Source organism: Leucoraja erinacea, chromosome 39 (genome assembly GCF_028641065.1).
Source record: "Leucoraja erinacea ecotype New England chromosome 39, Leri_hhj_1, whole genome shotgun sequence".
Taxonomy (NCBI): Eukaryota; Metazoa; Chordata; class Chondrichthyes; order Rajiformes; family Rajidae; genus Leucoraja; species Leucoraja erinaceus.
In genome coordinates this window covers 8,504,808-8,523,927 of record NC_073415.1, presented here as the reverse complement: position 1 = coordinate 8,523,927, position 19,120 = coordinate 8,504,808, and the positions used below count along the sequence as shown (strand labels likewise).

Here is a 19,120-nt window from a genome sequence, read left to right as displayed (position 1 = left end):
TTACATTATTGCATGTAATGTTCCATTGGAGTGCTAATAAAGTAAAATTAACACTGGGCCATAGAGTGATGCATCAGAGCAGACGACTGAAAACTTGGTCATTGAGGTTTTAGTGAAAGGGAAGAAATCAAACGAGGGAATTTCAATCTTTAGAGTCATCATAATAACAGCAATCAGTGTGTAAGCATTGGTTTAAAAGAATACTCAGTTCAGCAATTTTCTTCATGTGCTTTCCTATTAGCTCATGTTACAGTATTAGCTGTTGGAAAATGAACCTTGGAGTAAAGAAATTGGGAATGACCACATTTCTTTCCCCCATAGCTCCCTGCCAACTCTCTGTACTTTTTCCATCCTCTTCCAAGTGGAATCATGGTGCAGGGTCGGTCAGTTGGTGTCTTCGGGGAGGGTGGATTGGGGAAGGAGGTAGGGAAAGGAGTTCTCAAATATTATTGAGTTTTCCAAACTAGTTTGTGATGGGCTTCCGTAAATGGACATGAGAGCAGATGTTAATGTATACATTCGGGTCACTGGCCATTGTGTCTAAACAGTGTCTCACTAAATTGTGAGCTTAAGCCTGTGTTTATTTACTATTCCAGTGATTTGCAGAACTGAAAGATTCCAGAGCTGTAAGTGAACTTAGAACCAGTCTCTGGCTGCTGAGGAAATGATACCAATTGCTTTTAATGTTCATACTGAAAGTGGTGCTGTAGTATACATACCGAATGTTATGCATGGGAAGTTGATAAACACCCTTGTAAAACTGTGGAAGATATTTTCATTTGGTTTAATAATTAAGATACAGCAGCATCCATTTATATGGCAGCTTTAATATGGGGAATACTCATAAAGGCATTTCACAGGAGGGTTATCAAACAAAGACTGACATATTAAGGCATATGACCAAACTCGATCAGAGATAAATGGTTTGAGAAGCATCCTGCAGGCAGGAGAGGTGGAGAGGTTCAGGGAGAGTGTTTGTGAGCCAAGGGGAGTAGAAGGCATGGCCTCTCATACGAGTGATTAAATGTGGGCAAAATGCCAGAATTAGGAGTTCTGGATTCTCTGGAGATTAGAGAGACCCGAAGAATTTATTCCTGCTGATAAAAGGCTTTCCTGTATATTGTATCTTCACCCGGGCATCCATTGCACCCGCCCACAATGGGTGATGATAACCAGATCGCTGACATCTGTTAACTGTTGCCATGGTGTTGGAAGTCCACTGGATTGCTGGCACAGATCAGACTTGATGCTGGAGGGTTTTCATATGGATGTTTTTGTCCTTTCAGAGAAAGCTTTGTTTCAGCTTGTCGCGTGTACCGAGGTACAGTGAAAAGCTTTTGTTGCGTGCTAACCAGTCAGCATAAAGACATTACATGATTACAGTTGACCCATTTACAGTGTATAGATACATGATGAGGGAATAAAGTTTGGTGCAAGGTCAAGCCAGCAAAGTCCAATCAAGACTAGCTCTGGAAAATGATCTGAATTTTTCTACACTTTGAGATCTGCCTCTGATAGTTCTTCACTGTGGCTGTTTTTCTCTTCTAGGTATACACTTATCTGATCTCACCTACATTGATGCGGCATATCCATCTGCGGCAAGCATTCTAGAAGATGAGCATCGCTGCGATCAGATCAACAACGTTTTGCGGGTTATCAGTGACTTTCAGCAGTTCTGTGTATACGGTAATAGCTTGTCTGCTGATCTCGTAAATGGAATTGAGGATGTAGCTGCTGTTCTTTGATTCAGTTGCTTCTCGCTGGCTCTCCCTTTTCTTTTGCATTCTCACTTGTTTATCTTTGTCCCTCTTTCAACTCGCCTGCTGAAAGCCTCTCTTGTTGCCCCTCATTCTTTTAGGCAGGAGCCAAAAATAGCCCCTTCACAAGAATGAGTAATAAAGGGCAAAGAATAAGAGACTGCTATAGACACAATGCTGGAGTAACTCAGCGGGCCAGGCAACGTCTCTGGAGAAAAGGAACTGGTGACGTTCTGGGACCAAGAAAGTTACCTATTCCTCTCTTCCAGATTTGCTGCCTGACCCACTGAGTTACTCCAGCAGTTCGTGTCTACCTTCGGTGTAAACCAGCATTCATCCAGACCGTAGATCAAGGCTCGGACCATGCAAATCTAGCTTTGATAAGCAAGTCATGTTGTCTGCATGTCTGACAACCAGGTCCTAAAAACCAGTGCTCCATCCAAGCTTTGTCACATCAGTTAATTTCCAGAAACACAGAGAAAATCTTTTGGGCTGATGACGAAAACTCTGGGGAGAAAAATGTAACATTATCAGCTCTTTGGAATCTTAGGCCCAAGACTGCTCAAACTGGAGAAACATCCAGAGGTACTAAATGCTTTGAGTCGCAGCAATGGAAAAGACATTCAACAGTACAAAGAGCCTGTCCCTAGCATGGCAGAGTCTGCAGATCTGGTGTGTGATTCGTTAAGCTGGGTTTATGATTTTTCACATTAATGTTTTGTTTTCTTTTTCCTCACCGCTCATCACCACGTATTTTCAGTTTTTATTTTCGGATTCATGTTATTTGGCTTTTTGCAATATTTTTTCTGTGTCTATTTTTTCTGATGTTAGTCATACTTGTATGTTGAAAAAGATTTGATCATTTCCCCTCTATCTTGAATTATTTATAGATCTTCCATCATTGCCTCATGTCCAGAAGTATCTGAATTCTGCGAGATACATCGAGGAACTGCAATCCTTCTTGGAACAAGACAACTACAGGTGTGTCCCGCCATTGTTTCTGCCATTCAATACAATTCCGCAAGGTGATTTAAAAAAACATTTTTTTTTTTTCCTTTTACTGTTAAATTCAAAGACAGCCAAGTTGGTCTTTACCACTGTTTGCAGAATACCAGAGTAATTGATTATTTTCAATAATAGGGTGGCATGATGGCTCAGCGGTAGATCATTACTGCCTCGCAGCGCCAGAGAACCGGGTTCGATCCTAACTACGGGTGTTGTCTGTACGGAGTTTGTACGTTATCCCCGTGACCTGCGTGGGCTTTCCCCGGGATCTCTGGGTTCCAAAGACGTACAAGTTTGTAGGTTAATTGGCTTGGCAAAATTGTAAATTGTCACGAGTGTGTGTGTGTGTGTAGGATAGTGCAAATGTGCGGGGATCGATGGATGACAGGCTCGGTGGGCCGAAGGGCCTGTTTCCGCGTTGTATCTCTAAACTAAACTGTAAAGGGACTCCCAAGTGACATGATATCTTTCCACAGATTGTCTCTGATGATCGAGCCTGTGTCATGTACTCCATATCGTGTCTCCAGAAGAGAAGCTGAAGGTAAGAGCCTTAATTATCTCAAGTGGTATTGCCACCTACTGTATTAACACGTTTAAGTGAGGAGGGAAGAAACCTGGTTCTGGCAGGAAGATATTATTTGTAAATTCTGGACACTTGAACATCACGTTGAACAGAGTAATGGGTTGTGTCTAAACTCCATCCACTCCTGTGTCTCAGGCTCGCGCTCCACCACTGAGGCAGTTGAATATTCTGATGGTGATGCCACAGCCACCTGTCTCTGCCTGACGCATCGTCATAGGAAATGGCAGCGTGCTGCTTACAAGTAAGTGATGGACTCCATGCCGTGGGTAATTGGCAAAAATCTGTCCAGTTTCCTGCCATTGCTTTGCACTTCATAAAGATGTTGGTCATTGAAGGCGCTGGAGAAACTTGACCACCACTGAAAGTCACGCTGTCATCCCAGCATCGCATTGCTGATGTCCGCAATCTGGCTTGTGGATGGCTACAGAATAAGCACCTTCTCCATATTCCTCCCTATTTTCTATAGCAGTAGACGGACAAGCATCACGGACCCCAAGAGGGCAACGTTCCCAGGAAATCGACCCCAAAGTCTCCTGGACGACAGTGTGATGGAAGATGGTTTGGTCTGTGAGATGCAGACCAGGGGCCAACCTGCCTGTGACAACTCTCCAGGTAACTCGTGGCCAGGTGGTGAATAGGACCATTGCTTGCCTGAATGATTTCCTTCTCCTTCTGCTCATTTTCAGGCCCATGTTTCCCTAGTACTTTTCATGCCAGCAGGCAATGAAATACACAAAGTGTAATCACTCGAGTTGGAGATGTGACCACTAATTTGTACACGGCAAGTGGCTGCAGAAGAAATGTGGTATCCTCTAGAAAGTTATGTTCTTATTAGTGAGATATTGGATGTCCAATGCTGGGCCAGGAAAGGGGAGATCACTCTTTGTGGAAAATATCATGGGATCTTTTCCATCTACTTGGATTAATATCTCATCTGCAACACAACATCTCTGATCCAGCAGTTCCTCAGTACAACATTGGCATGCAAGTAAGGATCTGGAGGATCTTCACCTGGCAGTGACATGTTTGATTCAGCTGCCAACTTTTGACAGCAAATTCCACGCAGCACCAAAAGTCAGGATTGAGCCCAGGTCTCGGGGGCTGAAAGAGCATCTTTATTATCTGTGCCACTGTGCCATCCTTGGGCATGCTCCTTTCACTGCCAGATTTCTCTCACCCCCCCCCCCCCCCCCCCCCCACATCCACCCCAATGGTTGAAGGTCTGGGCAAATGCATGGGAGGCGCGCAGAGGGGGGTATTGTGTATTGGGTAATCATGTGTTGTCTTTCCGCTGACTGGTTAGCAAGCCACAAAAGCTTTTCACTGTACCTCAATACACGTGACAAATTAAACTAACTAAGGAGGGGAGAAATTCAAAAGAACATAGTTTGTCTGGAACAGAAATGATGTGCACTCGTATCTTGCAGATTTCCAAGAAGAAAGTTGCGGTGATGGTAAGGAAAGATTAAGGCCGTCCTTTGAAAGGTGAGAAGCTTTGAATTTGGATTGGGGGTAGTCGGGCCGAGTGGATATTTTGATTACAAGAATGGGGGAACCTAGTGGGGAACTCCTTGCTGTTCATGATCTAGTGTCTTTAAGTTGTTTGGTGTGAATATTAAGATCAAGTGTTGGAAGATGTAGTGCCAATGTGAGTTGATAACATTAGGCTACAATTGGCTGTGTTCTCAGCGGTTGGGCAGGTTTGGCGCTGAATGCGCCAATGTGTCTCTCATTACCACCAACCCGCTCCTTGAGTGTGTTCACAAGGATTTCTTTCTGCAACAGGAATCGACTCTATCGTTCTCTGGGCCCCATGTCAAGGGGAATGCAGAGCTGCAGCAGGAGTTCAGCCGGGTATGTAACCTTCAATGAATGGCCTGTGGTCTACAGTCGATCAATGTCCTTGATATTGGTCATTAGGAATGTACAGGTGACTGCAGGGGGAGAGGATGGAGGAGGTGGAGGGGCTGAATGGACAAAGTGATGGTTGATGGGAAGAAGTGGCAGCTGATGAAATGGGGGGGGGGGGGGGGGGGGGAGAATATTCTGTCAGTGACAGAGGCCTGAAAAAAGCGCTGTGGGCCAGGGACTACAACGTGAGCCACAACAGCCGTGTCAACCAGATAGCACGTGAAGAAAGGCTTGTTGGCACAGGTCAGCAGCGTGGGGACCTAGTTTTAAGATGATACAACCCCCAGTGCTGAAGTAACTCAGCAGACTGAATTAGTCTGAGGAAGGATCCCGACCCGAATCGTCACCTGTCCTCCAGAGATTATGCCTAACCTGCTGAGTTACTCCAGCACTATATGTCCTTTTATGTTCGGTACCTGCAGTTCTTTGTTTCTACCTAGTTTTAAGGTGAATCTGAGGTGTAAATTCTGACTTGCATAAGGGTTTATGTGACGTAACCCGTGCGTTACTAGGGGAGTGTCTGAATAGAATGTAATAAACAGTTATAGTAAAAGACTCTGTGTAGAATCAAGTGTCTGAATAGGTTGGTGTGGGCTGAAGGGCCTGGTTCTGCACTGGATTTCTAAAGTCCTTCAAAAAAAAGAATAATACACTGCGACAATATACAAGAGTCAGGTTTGGCGTCTTTTTCCTCGGAGCTCTAAATTCCTTTTGACCTCACGGTACTCCTTTCAGAAAGTTGGGGATTCCTGGCGAGCAGCTGTTGAGCTAAGGAGTTCATTTTCCACGAGGGAATGGGATTGATCTGGGAGCCGGCATGGACTGGATGAGCCGAATGTTGTCCTCCCATGTCATGGAAATAAACGGAAGGTTTATTTATTTTGTGCTTTTATTATGAATTTCCAACACATTTAGCTCCAATGTTAGTGAATCCTCAGAGACACTCGGCAATATCTGGCATTTGTCCTTTCATCTCCCAGTCCCATCTGGCTCGTGCATTCCACGTTACAACCCTTTGCCATCAGGAGATTTAAAAACCGGGATAATTACTTTGGAGATAAGAGATTGCAGATGCTGCAACTTTAAACCAGAAACAAACTGCTGAAGGAACTCAGCGGGTCTTGGCAACAACATCTGTGAAGGGAAATGGCCGGAAAGATGTTCTGAGCTGGGACTTTCTTCAGGCTGATAGATTAGGGAGGGAGATAGCTGATAGGGAAAGGGGTAGTTGTTATTTTGCATTCAAGGCATTGCTCAATCAGGTGCCACTGTAGGTCAGTGAGCACAGGGGCAATGGTACATGAGAGTTGGTGCAAGTTGGGATGTGGGTCATGGAGATTTTGATGAACAAAATTGTGCCATTGATTCAAGAGTAATGGTTTCTTGTATTTCTCTGCTTCTCCCAGACCTGTACTACCCGACAGTCAAGGATGTGTAACCATTGAAAGTGTTCTACGAAGGAAAACCGTCCTGAAGAATGGCAAGAAACCACTGGTAGGGAAGTAGTCCTCGTGTTGTGTCTCATCGATTGCCTTTTTATTTCTATTAACCAGTTATCAGTGAGCAAAAGAGGGATGGGCATTGAAAGAAGGGTCTTGACCCAAAACATCACCCATTCCTTCTCTCCAGAGATGTGGCCTGTCCCGTTGAGTTACTCCAGCTTTTGTGTCTATCTATTGACATTGGATAGTTTGATCAGCACTATCAAAAAACACATGACGGATACAAAATCTCATAATGTACTTGCAACTACCCAGGTGAATCCATTTGGACTCCCCTTAAGGGATGCATCCCGGTTCTACCCATCCCTCATTGCTTTCGCTACTACTGAAAACTAACTTGTTTTCTCTTTCTCAAGAGTCCTGGACATGCTACAGAATGTGGACTATTTCTTCTTCGATAAATGCTGCCTCTCCTGTCGATTGTTTCCAGTATTTTCTCTTCTTGTATTGAAGAACATAAGTTTGTTAGTCATCCAACTGACCCCTTACTATTGTGAATGAAATTTTAAATAAAAAGCTACAGACGCTGGATGTTGACAGTAAAGACAAAATTATGCAAATTCTTGATGTGTATCGAGAATGTATACTCCACATTCCCTGATGATCCCATCAATCCGGGAATGGAATTGATCTGTGAGCCGGAATAGACGCTCCATTCATAGATCCATCCCATTCCCTGTTTAAATAGAAATAATTTGCGTTGGGCTACTGTTGTGAGAAGAGCTGTTGTGAGACTGTTGTGAACATTTCAGGTTGAAGACCCTTTGATCCTTTGTTTTATAATCTGTAAATGTACCTTTTTGAAAAGCTATTTTGTGCTATGGTGGAATATTCCAGGAACTGAACTGCCAGCGTTTGAGGCTTTGTACCTCACTACCTGCTAACCTCCAGGTCTGATAATAAAGATGAGAGGAAGGAAGGTTTGTCTCTCAGTGAATATTTTATTGTGTCCTAAAGCAATCTGCAGCCAGTAAACATTATCTGCAGCATTGCTCCTGTGGTAATATAGAAAACCCATCAGCAGCTTACACAGAGCAAATTCCAAATGGCAGATAATGACTAGAGTGGCCAGGACACTAGATTGAGGTCAGCATCTGAAGGAAGTTGCCATGGGATTGATTTATATGCTGTGAAAGGACAGATGGGGCTCCAGTTTAACGGACAGTGCCGCACTCTCTCAATATGATTGCAGTGCCTGCCTCAACTGTGCTTAGATGTTTGTACAGGGACATCTTTTCCCTCCGAGTCTAGGGTAGGTGTCATGCTGGTAACTGGGTAACGTCATTAACTGCATCCTTTGCTAAGCAATGGAATTTACATCGCTGAGATTAATCTCTGAATTGTTTGTAATTTGGTGATTTTCACTGAATTGCTGTTTTAACTTGCTACTCCTGACACATGTTTTGTGGAGAAGGAAGAATGGATTTTGGTCTAGGGCATTTCTCACTCAGAAATATCCTGTGCAATTTTTTTATACCTTTGGACTCATAACGTCATAAGTGCTAGAAGCAGAATTAGGCCAATCGGCCCATTAAGTCTACTCTGCCATTCATTCATGGCTGATCTATCTCTCCCTCCATTCTCCTGCCTTCTCCTTATAATCCCTGACACCTGTACTAATTGAGAATCTATCTATCTCTGCCTTAAAAATATCCCTTGACTTGCACTCCCTTGAATCACCCTTAAAATAAGTTTGCAATTGAGTTTTCCTTATCAGAAATCACCGTTCATTCTCTTGGGGCTGAGTGTAACACTGTTTCAGTCGTGGAGCAGTAGGAAACTCTAAACCTGGTCTTGTTCTGCTTTAACACAGGTGGCAGTGTGGACGACATATTGGGTCGCACTCTGTGACCATCAGCTAGTCTACTATGGAGCCAGAAGCCTGAAATCAACTGAAAGAGAACAGGTTGGTGCTGCTGGGGGGGTGGAATTGCCTGTCTGAAGAAGGGTCTCGATCTGAAACATTACCCAAAAAACAGAGAGAAGAGACCTGACCCAAAATAACATCTGTACATTCCCTCTGACCTGCTAACTCCCTCGGAATCTTTTTTTTGCTCAAGATTCCAGCATCTGCTGTATTTTGTGTCTTGTTGTTTCACTTACTAGACCAACAATTTGAGGCTTGGATTGAATCTCCAGAAACAAACAATAGGGCAGCACTGTGGTGCAGTGGTAGAGTTGCTGCCTTACAGTGCTTGCAGCAGCTGAGACCCAGGTTCGATCCCGACTACGGGTGCTGTCTGTACGGAGTTTGTACAATCCCCTGCGTGGGTTTTCTCCAAGATCTTCGGTTTCCTCCCTCCAAAGACGTACAGGTTTGGAGGTTAATTGGCTTGGTATAAATGTAAATTGTCCCTAGTGTGTGTAGGGTAGTGTTAATATCCAAGGATCACTGGTTGGTGCGGACTGGGTGGGCCAAAGGGCCTGATTCCAAGTTGTATCTCTAAACTAAACTAAACCCACCACATCCTGTGGATTTTTTAATTTAAATACAAGTTATATTTAATCGACTTGCCTTGGATGCTGTTGGCACTGTCTGACCAGAATAACAAGCTATTCCAACAAAGGTGTCTAGACAAGGTATTTTCCTTAAGTTTGAATACCCAATAAAAATATTCCCTTGTCCCTAGAAATGTCGCGAATAACTACTGGTGGTTTTCTTGTGTTCATGGTACTTGAATGTTGCTGGCATTTTATTTCTGGATTTATCAATTTAACACATTGACTTTGTGGAGCAGTTTAAGTCAAGTTACAGCAAGAGCTTGTCGATCGTGGGTTGGATACCTCTGCTGATGGATGACCCAGACAATGTGGACATGTTCCAGCTCACGGATCCAGAACATGGTGAGTCCAAGCTCTCTTCTGCACTTCCTATTTAAAAATATGGAAGCCTGTTCCTTTGAGTGTGGGAGGTGGTTGGAAGAGGGAGGGGGGTTGGAGTCCTTGAGAGAATTGTAACTGCCAAGTATTTAATCTATTCAATCCTGCCCTTCCTGCCTTTCTTTGAGGCCAATGTAGACAGTAGGATTGGTTGAGAAACGGGTTGTTTTTATGTGGTTTTGTCATTTGATATGTTTCCAGAGGAGGAATGCTGAAGTGGCCCTTTATATAACCACAAAGTCAGGAGCCTTGACAAATGTATGCTTCTGCAAGCTGTTTGACTGAGGTTTTGCAAGCAACATTGCCCTTTGGATTGGGAGGGGGTCGTGAAGACTGCCTTTAGCCCAGTTTGCTAGGACAGACCAAATGGAGACTCTACCAATCCTGTACATTCATATGTACCAGAATTTGAGTTGCTGAACACTGGTATCCAAGACAGACACAAAATACTGGAGAAATTCAGCAGGACAGGCAGCATCTCTGGAGATGAGGAATGGGTGATGTTTCTGGTCGAGACTCTTCTCCAGCATTTTGTGTCTATCTTCGGTGTAAATCGGCATCTGCAGTTCCTTCCTACACAGGTATCTAAGGACAAGTTTGCAATTAGTTGCTGGTTTCTAAGTTATGAAGAATGCCTGATAGAAAAAGAGCAGAACTGAATAGTGCACTGTCAATGGCTATCCACTGTTCATGCTGCCAGAGATTACATTGCACTCCTAAAACAGTGACCCAGAGGTTCTTTGGATGGTGACTTGTGATTCTCCGTTGTAATGCCTGCCATTGTGTTGTGCTGTGTAAATGTGGTTCAAAACTGCCTTGAGTTTCCTTCTGTTTCCCAAAGCAGGGAATTCCTATAAATTTCAGGCAGGCAGCAAAATGAATGCCATGCTGTGGTTCAAGCACATGAGCAGGGCCTGCAAGATCAACTGGAGGCAGGTTAGTGCATCCCAATCAAAGGTTTGTATGTCGAAGAGCTAAATGTATTGCTCATTTTAAGAAATGAACTGGGCAGGTGCTGTAAATATCATCACGGGAGCACTGCAGAATCGATGACCATTATTCTGTAAGTTTCAATGTAAAGGGATATGTTTGGTCCTTAAGTTATGATCTTAAAAATGGGGTTGGGTAATTTTAACATTGCAAAAGAAGAAGACCTGGTCTAAGTAGACAAAAGTGATGGAGAAACACAGCAGGTGCAGCAGCATCTATGGAGTAAAGGAAATAGGCAACATTTCGGGCCAAAACCCGAAACGTTGCCTATTTCCTTCGCTCTTCGCTCCATAGATGCTGTTGCACCCACTGAGTTTCTCCAGCACTTTTGTCTACCTTTGATTTTCCAGCATCTGCAGTTCCTTCTTAAACACCTGGTCTAAGTAGACTGGGGGCAGATACTTTCAGGTTAAACAATGGCTGGTAAATGCAAATCTTTTAAAAGAGTTTACAAGAACCTGGGAGGCAGCATGCTCTGTATGAGTGTGAGGGGAAATAGCAAGATTAGGGAACTGTTGATGACATTAGATATTAAATGTTTGATCGGGGGGGAAAAAGAGGAAGCATATGACTGCTATAGGCAACTGGAATCAAGAAATATAGAGTATGTAGGTGCGAATCTTAAGAAATATATTGGGAGGCCAAAGAGGAGCTATATCAAGCAAGATTACGTAGAAAGCACAGACATTCTATAAATGGAACTGGAGGGTAGCAGGGAAAGTTTAAGTTCTCTTGAGGACCAAAGTGTAATCTGTGTAGTCGCATAATGTGGTGAGGATCAAATGAATACTTCTCATTTGCCTCGAGCAAGGCCGTTCAGGGAGTACTGTGTCACCATACTCTGCCAACTAGAGTACTGCGACGAGTACTGTTAAGGAGAGATGTATTATCAATGGAGGCAGTTCAGAAAAGGTTCACTGAGGGACTGATTGAGGAGCTGTATTTTGAGGAAAGTTGAACAGGTGGGTTTTGAAGAATGCAACTGAATATTTTTGGGACTTGATAAGGTAAATGCTGAGGAGAATGTTTCCCTTATGGGAACAGATGGAATCGTCTTAGAATAATGTGGATGAAGCAGTATTTCTTATGATCTTATTGTATGGTAGACTAGGCTCAAGGGGGTTGAATGGCTTTCCCCTGATCCTTTATAATTAACTTGTATATTTTTATTGCAGCTTCCCACAAACTTAATCTCTTTTGAATAAGTAGAGGAAGACTGATGGAGGAAGAGGTGGAGATCGTGCCACAATGTACAGATTTAGATGGAGGATGGTGGATGTTTGCTGTGCGTGTGCCTGGTCTGGGATGCACATGTAATCTCGTGCCATGTGGTTTATCAGCCTGTCGAAACTTGTGTTGTGGAGCAGATCCAGAGACTCGAGCGATAATAATATTCAAAGCGCCACAGTGGGATGAGATAAAACTGTCTGACCAATTCTATCCTCCAACTGGCCACTGTCCAACAAAGTCCTGATGGAAAATGATGACTAACTAGCAGCAACATTGGGCAATTTGATTTAGATGTGGATTTCTGATTTTGTGACTGGAGGGAATGGTTACCAATCTTCTGGACTGGAGATGTTTTTGCAGAGTCTGTGCAACGTGGCTGCTGCAGTGAGCATTTCCTGGGGTTAAATTTTCTCAGATGTGGCTTTGATCTTTATTGCACAAATGGTTTAAACGTGGGGAGGCTGGGGATTATTTGCTCTCTAATTGAAAAGAGAATCAATGTCTCTTATCAAATTTAAGCTGCGAGAGGGAAGCACAAGTTGTCCTTGAGCCTCAGTTGCAGCATTACTGCTGTGGGATGGAGAATGGTGTATGGAATCATCCCCCACTCGGGTACCCTTCAAACAGTGGAACATCTCAGATTGGGAACAGCTATCAGGAACATGAGTCACTCGTATGTATCCAAGTAATCAAGGGCATGATGAGCTGAAGGTTAACATACTCTGCCAACACTGCACTGGTCCTAGCTGTCTTGGTCTTTGGCTTGGCTCTGCTTTTTGATCTGTATGGAACTGTTGAAGCACTTTGAAAGGAGCTCTGTCGAAACAGGAAAACAAATTTGGCGTGATGGGACAACAATGTGACATACATACCTACATGAAAGACTGGTGCCAATGACTCAAAACAGAAAAAAATGTTTATTCCTTTTTAAATCAACTCTATGGCTAGTTTGTATTCCCATAAAGGGGCTGCATTGGACAGCACAGCTTGTAATAGTTTCTCCAGCTGTTGTTGGATCTGTTGCTGCTGAAAATGAACATGACACCCTCTGTCCATTTATTGTGAGCCTCAAGGTTTCTACCTGCACAAACTAACCAGAGATACAAACCTTTAATATTCCTGTCTGAATTACATTGAGTGGGATGGGTGGGATTTGATTTTTTTCAACTATAAACCCATGCTTTAGCCTTACAGATGAGGCTCTTGTAACTGCAGGTTTAAGGATTCAGAATTCTAACTGGGATACTAATTCTACTTCAGCCACTGCTCCCCTAATATAGCTTCCTCCTCAACAATGCACAGCTAACCTTGTTGGGTGGTGTCATTAAACACAAGATTCATTTCCAGGATCTTAACAGCTCTGGCGTTGACCCCTATTGTGGCATCAATATGACAAGTGTTGGAGCACGATAATATTGTAACGGGTGCACAAACCTGGTGCTTTCTCTCCATCCCAGCACAGTTGCTAATTCTGTAAACTTTCATTCCATGACCTTTTGCCATAATGATTTGGCTCTTTTAGCAGTTATCCAGTAAGCTTTACAATTTGTTGGAGAACCTGTAGCTGTAGGTTGTCCGTTAACTATCTTGTTTCCCTCATCTCGGATATTTATTTTAAAACAAATAAATGAAAATAGACATCATTACCCCTATGATTTTTATCTTACCCGTGCCAGTTTGCTAGCAGGAGATCTTGAGTTCCTGGAGGGGTGGTCAAACTGGTTCCTCTACTACTTTTGGTTTGATTTATAGCTTGTATCCTTTGAAAGACACAAAAAACCAGAGTAATTCAGCAGGTCAGCCAGCATCTCGAGAACATAGAAAGATGATGTTTCGGGTCGGGACCCTTCAGACAAAAATCTAAGGCTGAAGAGTCCCAACCTGAAACCTCACCTATCCATGTCCTCCAGGGATGCTGCCTGACCCGCTGAGTTACTCCAGCATTTTGTGTCGTTCCTTGGTAAACTAGCATCTGTAGTTCCTTGTTTTAATAGGTGAAGATTTGACCCCACCACATGGGAGTGATGCTTGTATTTGGATGTTAGCCCTGTACTGATTGAGCAGGCAATTAATTACATGGGAAGTCTCAGTAGCCTGTGGTTTATACATCATTCAGGAGTGACGAGCCTATGTTTGTTCAATAAGTTGCCCCTTGTAATCTCCTCCATCCTATTCCACCAATGTGCTCTTCCCACACTTAGCTCCTGAGTGTCTGCCAAATGTGTGTGGCACTAAAGGGCACAGCGCTGGAGTAACTCGGCGAAATGATGCCTGATCTGCTAAGTTACTCCAGCACTTTGTGTCTTTTTGTATAAATCAGCATCTGCAGTTCTTTGCTTCTATGTGATTGTGGCACTGCCTGGGGTGAAAGAGATGCTGTTCCTGGGAAATTGATCTTATTTGTTTTGCTTTACAATTGTAAGGCTGCAATTGGAAAATAATATGAATCATTCAAATAGATTTGAATCTTTTTTTAAATTGCCAGGCCTCTTTGTTTTGCAGTCCACATATTATACTGAAGGATGTTATTTAATTTATATCCTGTCTGCAATGGCCCTGGCACTTTCGATCTCTTATCACCACTACATAATGTTTGATTTAGTTCACTGCTGCACTGATGACATTAAATATTGCTCGGCGTCTGCTTGCACCGTTCTCTTTCCAGCCTCCTCTCACTAAAACCACATCCATAATTACCAAATTAGTGGGACACCACCCAGCAAAAGCCCTAGATCGAAACTCTGTGGTAGTAGTGAGTGAATGTGTTTCATGGATGATTATGCTTGTTAGGGAAGGGTGATTGATTCTGTGTGGGCGGTGATAATCGGGTACACTTGTTTAGTGTGTGAATTGTGAGAGATTTTGGGTTTGGCATTCTCACTGCCTATGCTCCCCTGAGAGCCAGTGACTGCAGAGGGCTGTAATGCAAAGGAAATATAATTAAAATATGCAGATGTTCATCTGACCCTGACATCCTGTGATCTGAGAGTCCAGGCATTGATAAATGATGGAGAGGAAGGAAGGAGGGAGCCTAAATATTTCCAGCACCTCGGTGTTTGATGGGTTCATTGGTTCTGCAGGGAATGTGGGAACTTTGCACCTTTGCACTGAGATTACCTTGTTATTAAAACTGCGAGCATTGGCAGCAGGATTTCAGCTAGAGACGAGGAACATGGGGTTGCCATATTTTAACTCTAATGATGCATAATAAAAATGGAGTTATGTTTTGTATTACAAACAATGCCTTAAATCGGAGCCTTTGGGCACAATAAAGAATTTGTAAATGTATCCTCACTTGTATCTAACATGTATTAATATTAACAATCCTTGGTATTTTTATATAAAAAAAGAATAAATGTTTGTGATGTAATCTTGTATGTGAAGCAAATGTTTTTTTTTTTTTTTTGCTCAAAGCAAAATGTCTTCTGTTTAGTATCTGTACACCCCCTGTTTTAGTGGATTAACTTGTGACCTGCTCTGTAATTGGTGTACCCTGACACACAGGGGTCGGGGAAGGGGGGGTGACACAGAACAGAGATGACCATGTAGGGGAGGAGGGAAGGGAGAGAGTGAGTCGTGCAGAAACAGACAGACACACAGTTCCATCTTCATTCTGTGCAGTGTTGGCTATCGGCCAGATTAGGCATTGATCTGCTGCAGTTGTCCTCTGACCCTGCAACCTGGAGCAGAAACTGTGGCTGATCAAATCTGTGGAGATCTGGGGGTGCTGGTACCAAGAGCTCCACGCTACACAAATGAACCAAACGAGGGACTTTATTTACTATCTGGCTTTAAAGTGGCAATCCAGACCTCTGGTGCTGACTGTATGGAGTTTATATGTTTTCAATGATCATGTGGCTTTCCTCTGTATTCATCCCCTGTTTGGGTTAGTTGGCTCTTGCAAGTTGCCTCGGTGTAGGTGGGTGATAGAAGAATCGGGGGAGAGTTGAGTATGTGAGAGAATAGGTCTGTGGAAAAACAAGTGTGGGAATGGGATTACTCTGACAACAATCTCTCATCAATCCAATAGGCTAAATGGCCTATGTTCTGAGAATGTGGGAATTGGAGTGTGCCTTGTAGCCTGTGCTTATCCCTCCACCAATGTCATTGCTAAAGCAGGTTATCTGGCCATTATCTCTCACTGACTTTAAAAAGACAAAGTACTGCAGTAGCTTAACGGGTCGGGTCCAATGCTGGAGAATATGAATAGGTGACCTTTCAGATGTGGACCTTTCTTCAGACTGACGGGTCCAGTCCCAAATCATCACCTATCCATGTTCTTTGGAGATGCTGTCTGACCTGATTTACTCCAGCACTTTTTTCTAAACCAGCATTTGTAATTCCTGTTTCTGTCTTGCTAGCAGCTGTGTTTCGTACATTACAAGAGCCTACACTTCAAAGTGCTGTTGACTGCTTTGGAATGACATGAAAGGTGTTATACTAATGCATGTTCTTTACTTTCCCCCGTAAGAACCAATTGCAAAATTATCAGTGCTGCTTTGGACAAGCAAATGTTTTAGCAGGCAGATCATAAAACGTGAGGCAAAATGGCTTGATGAATTCCTATTGCGGTTGATTGGCAGGCCAGTCATAGAGTACAGCATAGAAACAGGCCCTTCGGCCAAACTTGCCCACTTTGACAAAGATGCCCCGTCTACACCAGTACCAACTGCTTGCGTTTGGTCCATATCCCTCTAAAACCTATCCTATCCATGTACCTGAGTGACTGTTGGTGGAGTGGGATAATTCTGGGACTGTCTTAAAAAGATCTGCAACTAATGCTTCACTGAATATCTAAACATATCTGCTTATGAATAATTAACTTATTGTTCATTCTGTAATCAGATATGAAAATCAATATCCCCTGGAGACATCAGATGTTGTTAATGGTATTAATAAAATGAAGCCTCTACCTCCCTCTTCTGGCACAATGGTAGACTTCAGCCAAATAAATTATTTACTCATTATTAGGGCCTTGAAAATTTAATGAAAAAAAAACAGTTGAATATGTTAAGATTTTTTTTGTCTTGGTCTCATTTGACGTGTGGAATTTGGTCTGTGATCTGTTTAATTTAGTTTGGTCATAAATGCTCCTCAAAAGGTTTCCCCTGATTTCACAAGGTAGACAAAAATGCTGGAGAAACTCAGTGGGTGAGGCAGCATCCATGGAGCGAAGGAATATGTGATGTTTCGGGTTGAGACCCTTCTTCAGACACATTTCATAAGTTCAGTGTCAACTACGGCTCTGGGTGGGTGGATGGTCACGATCTCAACGGAATACAAAGGTTGGCTCTGCAGTGAGCGACACTCTACATGTGAGAGTCAAGAGTGTTTAATTGTCATGTACTGAAGTGGAGCAATTCAAATCTTACTTCCAAAAGCATAACAGGTCTGCAAACACAATATTCAATAGATAACACAATAAAACAAATCAATTAAAAAAACTAATATTAGTGTAAAACAAAACCCCCAAATCCCTAGTGCAATCAAGACAATTTATCGTTCAAATTTTCATAGGTGTTTGTAGTGTTCAAAACGGTTGTTGGGAAGATGTTGCTCCTGAACCTGGAGAACACATCTATATGTTCCTGCTCTTTTAGAAGCATTTCAAGTCTCTCGTGTAGCTCAGCTGCAAAAACTATTTGATGTGATGCCTCTGCTGGATTCCTGAATAGCAAATCAGGATAACAAGCAGGGAGTGTAGTTTGCAGTAGTGTCTTACAAAATGCTGTATGTTTCAGAAAGGTCCTGCAAATATAATGCTCCAAATCCAAGAAAGGAGGGAGCCAGAAATCGTGGAAGATAGACAGTTAATGCCTTATTTGCCATTGGCAAAATATTGGAATGCTTTATAAAGGAAACATCTGAATGTATGAATTATACTGTATTATCACATGTGACGTGTCAGAGTGCAATGCTTTGTTTTGGATACCATACACAAAGTAGGCAAAGAGTTGCCATGACAAAGTGTTCAATCTAGTCCCAATGGTCCCTCTGTTCTCGGCAACCCGCCCCCTTGCAGCCGGGTTCCACTTTGTTCTGTAGTTCAGATCTATGCTAATTAACTAATTCTAACTGATCTAAAATTAACCACAATTCTGCAGCTCATTAACCTACCAGTACAATTTGGAAATCTCAAGTGACATTGATCTCTATTGACATTGAAACATTGGATCATGAATAGTTGTCTGTGACTCAGAGGGAGTTGAGTAAGACACCCCCTCCAAGCTGATCCCATTTGCCTGAGTTTGGCCCATATCCCTCCAGTATAATCTATATATTCTAGGCAGGTAATTAGACAAAGGCCAGAAATGGGGGGGGAAATGAGACAAAAGGATAACATAGAAAATAGGTGCAGGAGTAGGCCATTCGGCCCTTCGAGACAACGATTGAAATAAACTAGGATCTTGTTGAATGGGCGAGTAGATTTGATGGGTTGCATGGCCTCTTAATAACTTATAATTGTACTTTCACACTGCTAGCTATGGGATCTTGTGCACATTTTGTCTAGAAATTGCATTTCCAGTAATGTTTATGTTCCAAATAGTAGTTTAACTATATAATAGACTGGAGAAACAAGGAACTGCAGATGCTGGTTTACAAACAAAAACCTCAATGTTTGTTGGAGCACCTGTGTGTGGGGGGGAATGGACAGGCGTCGGGACAGCGGGTGGGAAATGCTGATGTGGGATAGGAACTCGTGTCGGGGCCGGAACGTTTTTCCGATGCGGTGGCGCCGCGGCCGGAGCGTGAGATGGGTGCGCGGTTGGACACGTGGTTGAGGGGCTGGTAATGGCGGCGCCCAGGAGCGGCGTGTGAGGGCGGAGAGACCAGAGGCCAGAGGCCGGAGACCAGGGTCCAGGGGCCGGGGCCGCGGGTTACGAGAGGCCGAGGCCTGAGACCAGAGACCAGGGGCCGCAGACCCGGGACCGGAGCCGCGGCGGGGGGCCGAGCCCGGAGACCAGAGACCGGGGCCGCGAGTTACCAGAGACCGAGGCCGGAGACCAGGGTCCAGGGGCCGGGGCCGCGGGTTACGAGAGGCCGAGGCCTGAGACCAGAGACCAGGGGCCGCAGACCCGGGACCGGAGCCGCGGCGGGGGGCCGAGCCCGGAGACCAGAGACCAGAGGCCGCAGACCCGGGACCGGAGACCAGGGACCGGGGCCGCGGGTTACGAGAGGCCGAGGCCGGAGACCAGAGACCAGGGGCCGGGGCCGCGGGTTACGAGAGGACCGGGCCGCGGCGAGGACCGGGGCCGGGGCCG

At 43.9% G+C, this 19,120-nt stretch overlaps 1 protein-coding gene across 1 annotated transcript in view; it reads left to right on the top strand.

Moving 5' to 3' along the window:
- The window catches only part of LOC129714528 (ras-specific guanine nucleotide-releasing factor RalGPS1-like), a 49,860-nt gene extending 34,635 nt beyond the window's left edge, over positions 1 to 15,225 (top strand). Inside the window, exons 9-20 of the mRNA XM_055664202.1 lie at positions 1,549 to 1,686; positions 2,648 to 2,738; positions 3,239 to 3,303; positions 3,481 to 3,586; positions 3,812 to 3,957; positions 4,773 to 4,830; positions 5,131 to 5,199; positions 6,663 to 6,750; positions 8,572 to 8,664; positions 9,497 to 9,602; positions 10,483 to 10,574; positions 11,804 to 15,225. Coding sequence (XP_055520177.1) covers positions 1,549 to 1,686; positions 2,648 to 2,738; positions 3,239 to 3,303; positions 3,481 to 3,586; positions 3,812 to 3,957; positions 4,773 to 4,830; positions 5,131 to 5,199; positions 6,663 to 6,750; positions 8,572 to 8,664; positions 9,497 to 9,602; positions 10,483 to 10,574; positions 11,804 to 11,833 — 1,082 coding nt within the window. The 3' untranslated portion in view covers positions 11,834 to 15,225. The remainder of the gene's footprint in view (positions 1 to 1,548; positions 1,687 to 2,647; positions 2,739 to 3,238; positions 3,304 to 3,480; positions 3,587 to 3,811; positions 3,958 to 4,772; positions 4,831 to 5,130; positions 5,200 to 6,662; positions 6,751 to 8,571; positions 8,665 to 9,496; positions 9,603 to 10,482; positions 10,575 to 11,803) is intronic.
- Positions 15,226 to 19,120: the final 3,895 nt, after the last annotated feature.